Here is a 10,742-nt window from a genome sequence, read left to right as displayed (position 1 = left end):
TGCACCCGGATCTAGATAGGGCAACATACAATTGGCCATGAGAAAAACATCATTCCCTTAAATCTATTCCGACATACTTGAATGTCTTTCCCTCTACTTCATTTATTGTGACTGAGAACTTCACAGGAATTTGTGTCGTTTTAAAATTTAAACGTAAATCTGTTTTTTTTTTAAATAAATATTTATTATCAACTAACCGAATAACTGCTTCATTTATCGCCCTGAGAATCGGAATTGCGATTCAAAGGAGAAATGCTGCTATCATTCGTGGCAAGAATGATAGCAGAAAATTCCACGCGGTTACAATTTGTAATATTTTTAACAATTTTAAATTTTTATTTGTATATGTTTAACGTTTTACTGCACTTGTCGAACCGACTAAGTATAAATTTAACAAAACCATGAGAAAAATATAAATGCGGCAAAGAAACGAAATACCTACCTAACCTAAAACTTTAACTTACAAAGTTATTTACAATCTGAAAATAAATACGTATACGTATGTATGTATGAGTATTTTCAAACAACTTGGGTAGGTTGTTCGAAAATACTTACCCATTGTAATAATATGTCAAAACAATAAAAAGTACTAAAAACTGTCTATGGTTATCGTGATATATTTCTAAATATTTATCGGCAAACAACTTCCCATTCCCCGAGAGAGGTTGAAATACTTAATAATTGCAATGTTAGAATTTTGAAATAATTCGTTAAGGGTAAAAAAAGATTTAGATAATAAATTTACCTAGAGTATAATATTTAAATAAAAATGGTCTTTAATTATTATTGAGCTACTCCCAAAAGTACCACTATATCTACCTCAGATTCCCATTATTAGATTAGCTCGATGGTACCAACTTATTGTACAGTAGAGTCATCTATAATATATAAACATATTAATTGAACAACAATCTGACTCTGTAGCTAACTGGCTCACTCAACAATCAAACCGGAACAACAATGACAATGCTAAGTATTGCTGTTTGGTGGTAGAATCTAATATGATGAGTGCCCACCCAGCCAGACGGACTTGCACAAGGCTCAATATCTACTCTTAAGTCTTATACACAAAGCCTTACAAAAACAAAACACTAGATATATTCTTTAATATTAATAGACGATAATTTACTGAGTAAAATTATCATCGGAAGACATATTTAAGTAGCAAAACGATATGTTTGAAATCACAAAAAATTACGCTACTATATTCGCTGTAAAAGTGATAATGATATCAAATAATATATAAGTACATATATATTTTATTTCTAGTGATAAACTGAAATATAATTATTTTTAAGCTATAAAATTTCCTACGCTTTTGTCTATATGTATGTTGTATTAAATATTTACACGGTCCACGGACACTACAGACAACCTGTATTTAACAATAACTTCTAAGGTAAAAAGTAAAATAGCAACTTTTTGGTCATGGATCTTAAATTGCAAATTTTGGAAGACATTAAATATGTACGTATAATAGAAGAACAAATGCATAAGGGTTTCTCATTTCCTCAGTTTTAGAACAAAGTCGTAAGGTACAATTAGTTTTCGAAAATTATGCATGTAGGTATTTTATCAATATAATATCAATTAATTGTGTTGCGATAATCTGAGATTTCCCCAGCTTTTATCTGATTATTAAGATTTTTAAGATATCGAGTAAATTGGAATATAATGAATTTGTAATTATTAAAATAATCAAAACAGCCGTGTAAACAACATTATAACGTAAAAAATGTATATAATATTTTTATTTTTATGTAGTTTTTTTTTCGACGCGTTGGAGGTGAAGACATTATCTAACGATAAAGGTGATGATATTATCTTTATTAGGTTGACTTATGTGCAGGCAATTTCTTACTTTTATTATTTATTTTTTGCAGGGAAATTAAGAATTGTAGGTGGCGCAAAAGCTCCTCCAGAATTTGGGAAATTCAGTGTATCACTACAAAATATTACAGGGCATCATGTTTGTGGAGGTGCTATTATTTCACATAGACATTTGGCAACTGCTGCACACTGCGTATATGGGTACAAAAGTCAGAGGTGTAACACAAATCAAAATAATATTGCTGTTGTGTAATGTAAATTTTTTAATTATTTCAGAGCGAAAGCGAAATATATAAAAGTTGTAGTTGGAACCACTGATCTGGACTATAAAGGGTTAAAATATAACGTGGAATCAGTACACGTTCATGATTGTTATAATTACACCCTGAAATTAAACGATATAGCAATAATAACAATAAAAGGATTATTTGACTTACGAAAAGTAGAAATGATTAAACTTGACGAAAATTATGTAAAAGAGGGGGAAATTGTTCAGTTAACAGGTTTCGGAGCTCAAAAGGTATCGTATTCTTGAGAAATTTGGGATTTACACGTATATGTATAAAAATATTAATTTGAAAATGGTTAACAGGCTTACGGAGAGTCAAGCCGGAGAATGCACGCCCTGAATTTAACAGTATTTGATCAGAAGATTTGTCAATACGCCATGCGTTACACGCGAAAAGTTTACAACAGTATGTTTTGCACATTTACAAAAATTGGCCAAGGAACTTGTCATGTAAGTTTTAAATTTAAAAAAAATATATTTACAAATTACAATAACTGACTTTATAAATTCTACGACAGTCAGTATTTATATCATTGATAAATCTAAATTATGATTTCTATATATATATATATATATATATATATATATATATATATATATATATATATATATATATATATATATATATATATATATATAAACGCCCTTAGACATTGGCATTGTAAGAAATGTCAACCATCGTTTATAGCCAATGCGCCACTAAGATTTTACGTCCCTTGTGCCTGTAATTACACTGGCTCACTCACCCTTCTATCCGGAATACAACAATATCAAGTATTGCTGTTTTTCGGTAGAATATCTGATGAGTGGGTGGTACCTACCCAGACGAGCTTGCACAAAGCCCTACCACCAGTAAAATATATATCAAATATATAATTAATTAGTGATTAAGGAGATTTATAAATGTTTTATAATAATGTGTCCTCGATAAGAAAGAACAATGGATAAAAAAGGAAACATTAGCGTAGTATAATTTACGAAAGTATGATAAGATGACTGCATTTGTTAGTTACTTATTAATACATACATACATGTGAGTATGTATTTATTTGTTTACACTACAATTTATATTTCTAGGGAGATTCCGGAGGACCATTAACAAAGGATAATAAATTGGTCGGAATAGTTTCATGGGGGATACCCTGTGCTGTTGGTTTCCCAGACGTGCATACAAGAATATCACCACACGTGAAATGGATTCGTAAAATAATAGATAAAAAAGTTTGTAGTTATTGCGACTACACAAAAACAAAAGTATCTCATAAATGAAATGACAGGTCTCAATACTGAAATATTCACTTTAAGAGTGGTGATAAAAACAAACTTAGGTTTTTTATTATGTAAACATTTAATTACCTACTATATTGGTTAAATTGTTTTTACGATACGATATAAACGATTAAGACATTATTTTTTTAAATTCCTTTAGACGGCTTATGTTTACCTGTAAAAATTAAATTAAATTAAATTTCATAATTTATTCAACGAAATTCAAAAAGAACTGTTGTCTTTATATTGAAATAAAAAATGTACCTTATAAATATAATTATTATTCGGTATTTCCATCATAATCGCCATAACAGGTCGGCCATGTGCGCATTGAAAAGGAGTCTTGCAGTCCGCAAGAGCACCAATTATATTCACACAGTCATCTTTAGACAAATGATCACCAAACTTAATTGCATATCTGCAAGCCTAATTATAAAAAAATATATTAACACCATTAACGAATTAATTTTCAAGATAAGACTAAAAAAATGTATCTAAAAATATTTAAGTGATTTTTGTTACACTTGTTTTAATAAATTAAGACACAATTATTGTTAGTTATTCAATATTAACAGGTTCTAAAAATTGTTTGCTATTTTATTTTATTTGGTTTTATTTATTTTATGTACGACTAGCGGTTCAACCGCACCTTTGCCAGCTTCATAATCAAAATTCCATTTAAACGGGATTAAAAGGCCAAAATCAATTAATTATGTCATATTTTTGCTGTGATAAAGTTTGAAGAAATAACAAATATGTTTTGGTTTTGGTAACGCGCAAATAGCCGTATTAACTTTAAAAGCGGCAGCTATTTTGAAATCCATAGTCAGATACAATTCAATTTTATTTAATTGTATAGATGTGATAAAGCGTGAAAAAGTGACAAATGTTCACAACACACGATACATTATTCATAATTATGAGTGTGATTATTATTATTCTTGTAATTAAAGATGACAATGTCAAGTTTGTTCACGGAAGCCATTCTGAAAGGAGAATAGCTAATTGCGCATCCATCCGCAATATTACTTATACGCATAATGCACTCTTTCTTACTTTCATAATCTAATGGGTACGCAAATTCGACAAGATCGAAACCGGAGCAAAGTTTCTGTGGATTCGCGGACTTAAAACGAACGATGCAGTCGTATTTTCCAATAATACGAATAAGAGGAGTACAGTTAAAACAAAAAACGACTTTTTCATTGAATCGACGTGATATCTTTCCTCGAGATCTTTAATAATCTATATATCCATTATAAATTTGCGAAAAAATTACGTTTTGAATGGCAGTGAAGTTTATATCGGATATTTGGAAATAAAACTAAAGCTGATATAAGTATTTAAGTTTAATAGTTCTAGTGTATTATAAATAAATATATAGTAATCTAAAACTGTTTGTAGTGAAGAGCTATTTGTAAATGGCATATGTAAATTGAAGGTTTGTTTATCTTTATATATTTTTCGATTGGCCATAACAGTACAGTAACAGTAACAGCCTGTGAATGTCCCACTGCTGAGCTAAGGCCTCCTCTCCCTTTTGAGGAGAGGGTTTGGAGCTTATTCCACCACGCTGCTCCAATGCGGGTTGGTGGAATACACATGTCTAATTTCAATGAAATTTCAATAATGGTTTCCGCCTGTAATATATACATATTGCTTTAGCTGTATATACAATGAAATTTCAATGAAATTAGACACATGCAGGTTTCCTCACGATGTTTTCCTTCACCGTCAAGCACGAGATGAATTATAATCACAAATTAAGCACATGATAATTCAGTGGTGCTTGCCCGGGTTTTGAACCCACGATCGTCGATTAAGATTCACGCGTTCTAACCACTAGGCAATAATTAATTATTAAAGTTATTACTTACCTCACTAAAGACAAGTTCCATTATACACTTTGGGTATGAATAAACATTACCTCTGATAGATTTTATTATCTCAATCTGTTCAGAGATGAAGTTCTTGATAGCTGTAATAATGGTTTCCGCCTGTAATATATACATATTGCTTTAGCTGTATATACAATGCTATAGTGGTATCTTTATATTATTAAATTTGATCTTGTAAAATGAATCAAGATGAACCAACCAACCAAAGGAAAGCGCATTGTAAGGGCTTACTCGAATTAAGATTATTTTGATATACAATATATTATTAATTTCAATTGATTATTAAATATTGGACATTACAAGGAAAACGTACCAGTGAATCCGAGAACACGTAAATGCTGTTCTAGACTACCTTACCTTTCTAGGATTTTTACCAAGAATAGCTTCTGGTATAGCATGAATCAGTACATGTTTTTCTGCAAATGTCCATTGTAGTCCAAATTGAGTAAATTTGTCTTTATAATTGTAAAGATAAAAATAATCATCACGACTAAGTTTCAATTGAAATGTCTCGAATGCAACGCTTTTCCATTTGATTCCATCGAAATAATCTAGGCAAGTCAAAATTCGTATTATATAAAAGAATATATGATATACATGAATTGCTTACTCTTAAAATATAGAGTTAGATGGACTTTCATTACGGAAATCGCGAACAAAAGCTACGTACCTGATAAATTTCTTTCAAGTCTTACTCTCTCATCCACGGCATGTTGATCAAATAAAGTTAAAAAATAAGATGATTTTCCATCGCTAGAACATCTACTTTGTATTCTAGCCGCTATAAATTTTTTATCTACCTGTCCTAATATCTAAAACGAAAAAAGTAAGCTTATATAAAACCGTTTAAAAAAATATATTTTGTATAATGAAGAATATGCCTACTTGAGCTTGCTTTAACGATTCAGAATTAAATATTAAATCTGCATTATCTTTATCGGTTCTATAATTAATTTTATTTAAGTCCTTAGAAAAAATGTCTTTGACATTTTTAACACACGGTTCAAATATTTCAAATTTATCACGAACATCTTCTGCAAAATGGTTGTAAATAGCCTAAAAAATAATCAATATCTATTAGTACTTAAACAAACATTACCAACAAAAATACAAATTCGTTTACAAATCTTACGTCTTCATAATATTCTTCGTCATTATTATAATCAGAATTTTTTTTAAAATGACCCTCAAAAATTTGAGACATACCTAAAATTTTACTTTTGTTAAATACATTATGAATTGCGAAAACCTTATTAATAATAGAATGGATTTCAATCGTATAGTTTCTACATTACCTTTGGGTACAAACCGATGACGACCTTTTAGTTTAAAATCCTCCGTGTTATGAGCCTGACTACTGAATATTGGCAATGAAGGTTGTTTTTTATCTAGTCTACTCTTTTCATACAATTCAATATTCGATGTTTCTCTTTGCACAGTGTTATATATGAATTGATCTTTCTGGTTTTTGTCCTTGAAAATATTAACAAATTCGTTTTTACCAAAATTGTCAAAATTATTATAAACTCGAGTAAAATTATTATCAGATGTCATGATTAAATTACTTTTCTCATTATGAAAAAAGCTCTTGTTAAATTCCTGTTCAATATTTCGCATTTCGGTGCTATTTAATATTGATTCACAAAATTTTAAAGGTTCTATTTCATCACTGTATTGCGATTTAGGTTTAAAAATTGATATATCATTTTCAATGTTTGTGTGTGTATCTTTACTTGTTACTGCATCCTCAATTGAAGGTGACGTCTTTTTAATATGATTACTTAAACTCAAATTAGTTGACATTTGTACTGAGTATGTTTTATTAACTCCATCATTGACACATAATGAATTTAAAATGTTTATCGTAAAAGTATTTTCAAATTTTAAATTCGTATTGTCCAAGGAAATTTTACTACTTGAGCAATTTCCTATATTATGAAAATTGTCATATTCATTATAAGTAAAGTTATGTCTTATTACGTTGTTACTCTTATAATGAAGATTATAGCTATCGTAATTATTATAACATTCTTTTAAAAATGGAGATTTCCATAAATTTAATCTGTTATTAGGTTGATTTTTTTCCGTGTAGCTATATTCATATAACATCGGATTCAAATTAGGTAAGTATTTTTTTGATGGGTGAATAGAACATTTCGGAATTATTCTTTTATTTATTTCATGGCTATTAAAAGTAGATAATATTTTTTTATCTAAAAGAGTAATTAAGGATAAGCATCTATCGAGTCACATTAATATGTGACATAATTGTCACACATTAGAATACAGTGATTCAAGCTAACCTTCACATATTGGCTCACTCAAAACACTTGTAGCTAAGGCGTAAAAAAATCGCTGCTAATGTCAAAAAAAAATGACAAGATACTAAAAATAATCTTTGAATGACAAGAGACACTTTATCATAATATATTTAAATAATGCTCACTAACATAATATTTATACAAAATGTACGAGCTAATATTAAATAAAAACTTCTTACCCGATACGATACTTTCTGCGATGACAGTATTTTGAGTATCTGTGAATACATTAATGGGAAACTTTTCCTTATTTTCATTAATTTTTAATAAGTCATACGTTGTTTTAACTTGTTTGGTGCTTAAATGTTCTACATTGTTAGATTTTATATATTTTTCTTTTGGGCTATCTATTTTAAAATCTTTGCCGTGCTTTCCGTTAGCTTTGAGTATTTTAATATTATTGAAATATTTTCTATTTAGAATAGTCTGCGCTTCAACTGATAATTTTTGACACCTCTTTTGAACAGTTTCTGTTTTGTGTTCAAATTTTTGTATGAGAGGTTCAATGGAAGCATTTGTTTTAATTTTGAATTCTATGTTCTTTTTTGTTCTTCTATAATTTTTTGCTTTTAGCAAGTTTCTGTTATTATTGTTGTTGTTATTGTTGAAGTATTTGTTTTTGAGTCTATTATTTTTTAACAAATTATGTACTGATTTATGTGACTCAGACAATTCATTAATACCATGTTTTTTGTCCCTTTCAATAAAGTTTGCAGATTCCTTAATTTTGCATAAACTGTTATATTCTGTTTCTTTTTCTAAAATATTTTGTTGGTTATCATTCATATTCCTTTTTTTTAATTTCCTTTTAACGTTTTTACCTAAAAAAATACCTAGTTTGAATATCGAGTTGATATGTTTTTTTTTATTAAAAAACAAAAAATTAAAATTAAACGATGGATACCTATTATACCATTCTGTAGTTGCATCATATTGGCTTTTACCTCATTTTTATTTAATATTTTGTCCATAATTTCCTTGACCTTTCTTCTTGTATCATTATTATTATCTTGATTTATTTCTTTTCTAACAATTATTGGCTTTCCTTTAATGTCTCCATAGTATAAGTTGATTAATTTTTCAATAAGTTTATTAACTGCTTCGCAGTTTTTAAATTCCACAATAGTTTGCTTGTGATTATAAATAATATCAATATCAAAGTTAGAACATGATATAAAAATAAAGTAAAATGGAGTTTTACAATTAAAATTGTATTCATCTGCAAACTTGTATATAAATAATAATAAAGATAGTGTAAAAAATATATGAAATTTATTGAAAAAACAAATAGTTACCTTTACTTTTAATTTACTTTTTGTTATTTCAAAACTTTTTTTAGTAAGATTTTCATTTAGTTTTAAATGTAGAAAAGTTTTAGAAATAAATCGTCCATTTAAAAAAACCCATTGATACTTCTTTGGTACCAAGCAATTTTTACCAATGTATGCTTTCACTTTATATTGATTTTTTTCTACTTGTAGATCTTTTAAATCATTCATACTTATTTCAAAAAGAGACAACAATGTCTGGTATATGTTTCTATTTTTGTGAATTTTAAAAATAATTTCATTCTTAGAATCATCTCTGAGGCTAAATGAAACATTACAATGCACTAGTGATAGCTGTTCTAGAACCAATTTGATACTGTTTATTTCATTTAATAAATCTATAGATTTTTGTTGAATATTATGATTATAAAGAAATCCTGAAATTTCTACCTAAAAACATTGTTACCTAGTTATCAACCAAATAAACCAAAGAATGTTTTTATTTAGGTACTTACAGTTGTTCCTTTTGATGGCCTCGATGAAGTTAAATTAAAGTCTTCTACACTACCTTTACAAAAAACCTTCATCCAAGTTTCTTGCGAGTTTTTAAATTTTGAGGATATTTTAACATTTTCAGAAACTTCTATTATGCTTGCTAGATAAATTCCTTTATACCCATATTTATTCGATGTAGATTTTAGAGAACTGTCGTCTATGAATTTGTTTGTAACATATTTGTCTCCTAAAAGCCTAAAATTATCTTTTATAATACCTATACCATTATCCAGTACTTGTATATATTTATTTTCTATGCAGACTCTAATTGCTATTGAAGTAGAGTCAGCATCAAGTGAGTTATAAACCTACAAAATATAGGTCAATTATGTAGATTGTTTAAATAAGTAGCCATAGAATGAATTAATTTCACTTTTTATTAATTACCAATTCTTCGACGACTCTTTTGAAGCTGTTTATATAATATGACGAAGCACATAAAAGGTTTTGATTACGATTAGATAATTTCTTTAATGACGCCATTTTTTTTCATGAATTGTGATCATTGTTTTTTGTTTTAAAAGCTAATTATTCGGTTTTCAATTTAAGATACTAATAATATTTTAAAATAGTAGGAAAAAAAGTTATATTAAAATATAATTATTAAACATCGACATCGATAAAATATTTAATATTATTGAATGTAAGTATACAGTTATATCTCAGTCATGGAAATTTTGTGATTAAAAATAAAATCGTAATTATGTTTTTATTAAAATATTTGATTTTAAATATCTTGAAGAATTAAAATGTGCCCAGTATATACATATTATGCAAACGTAACTCATCAACTGTCTGTACCTACTACTATTATTATAATATCTATATATGAAACAAATTACTCATTTCGTTAACTTTTTAACTAAATTTCAATTTTTGTTAAGGTAGTATGTAACTTACTTTTTTTTTAAATGTTTACTTTAATACCGAACAAAGACTATAATATCACTTGATATCGAATTTGAAGTTATCACCTGCCATGCCAGTAATTTACAATCAGCTAAATGCTAGTTTATATTGTAAGCTTTAAAAACAAGGACTAGGTTTTAGTACTTAACTACACTCTGTAACTCTTTATATCTCTTAATATATTTAAAAGAACCTAATTCTATCCTATTATTTTAGACTAATGGTTTTGTGCTGTGCTATAACTAGCTTTGGATTCCCAAAACAACTCTAAGAGGCAAGGAGGCCTTTTCGCAGCTGTAGGCTGTCGCTTATACGGACTGTTAAATTTTTTTTATGTATAAACTGTAAAATTATAACTTTCTAGTCTTCAATAGATAGTTAAAATAGCAAGTTGATATCAGTC

General features: G+C 28.2%; 2 protein-coding genes across 2 annotated transcripts; one reads left to right on the top strand and one right to left on the bottom strand.

Annotated features, from left to right (window-relative positions):
- The first annotated feature begins 1,428 nt into the window (after positions 1-1,428).
- Positions 1,429-3,556, top strand: LOC126772953 (chymotrypsin-1-like). Its single transcript, XM_050493561.1, has 5 exons — positions 1,429-1,498; positions 1,884-2,031; positions 2,107-2,350; positions 2,423-2,569; positions 3,197-3,556. The coding sequence occupies exons 1-5, from the start codon at positions 1,429-1,431 to the stop codon at positions 3,386-3,388; spliced, it is 801 nt and encodes a 266-aa protein (XP_050349518.1). The 3' UTR covers positions 3,389-3,556.
- On the bottom strand, positions 3,472-9,913 carry LOC126772952 (metacaspase-3-like). The gene is made up of 14 exons (XM_050493560.1): positions 9,818-9,913; positions 9,391-9,738; positions 8,993-9,325; positions 8,512-8,737; positions 7,787-8,428; positions 7,314-7,499; positions 6,582-7,094; positions 6,419-6,492; positions 6,172-6,342; positions 5,957-6,098; positions 5,644-5,837; positions 5,266-5,385; positions 3,653-3,814; positions 3,472-3,563 (listed from the first exon to the last, which is right to left on the bottom strand). Exons 1-14 carry the CDS (start codon positions 9,911-9,913, stop codon positions 3,519-3,521), a joined length of 3,252 nt encoding a protein of 1,083 aa, XP_050349517.1. The 3' UTR covers positions 3,472-3,518.
- Between the last annotated feature and the right edge of the window lie 829 nt (positions 9,914-10,742).

This window comes from Nymphalis io, chromosome 13 (genome assembly GCF_905147045.1).
Source record: "Nymphalis io chromosome 13, ilAglIoxx1.1, whole genome shotgun sequence".
NCBI lineage: Eukaryota > Metazoa > Arthropoda > Insecta > Lepidoptera > Nymphalidae > Nymphalis > Nymphalis io.
The sequence above is the reverse complement of the archived record's forward strand: the minus strand, read 5'-3'. Positions and strand labels throughout refer to the sequence as shown.

Excerpts from the sequence above, each read along its gene's own strand:
- LOC126772953 (XM_050493561.1), top strand. The coding sequence starts at position 1,429 with ATGGATCTTAAATTGCAAATTTTGGAAGACATTAAATATGTACGTATA. Across the intron at positions 2,032-2,106 it reads GCTGCACACTGCGTATATGG|AGCGAAAGCGAAATATATAA; the intron begins GTACAAAAGTCA and ends TAATTATTTCAG. Across the intron at positions 2,570-3,196 it reads TTGGCCAAGGAACTTGTCAT|GGAGATTCCGGAGGACCATT; the intron begins GTAAGTTTTAAA and ends TTATATTTCTAG.
- LOC126772952 (XM_050493560.1), bottom strand. The coding sequence starts at position 9,913 with ATGGCGTCATTAAAGAAATTATCTAATCGTAATCAAAACCTTTTATGT. Across the intron at positions 9,739-9,817 it reads AAAGAGTCGTCGAAGAATTG|GTTTATAACTCACTTGATGC; the intron begins GTAATTAATAAA and ends TATATTTTGTAG. Across the intron at positions 8,429-8,511 it reads ACTACAGAATGGTATAATAG|GTAAAAACGTTAAAAGGAAA; the intron begins GTATCCATCGTT and ends GTATTTTTTTAG.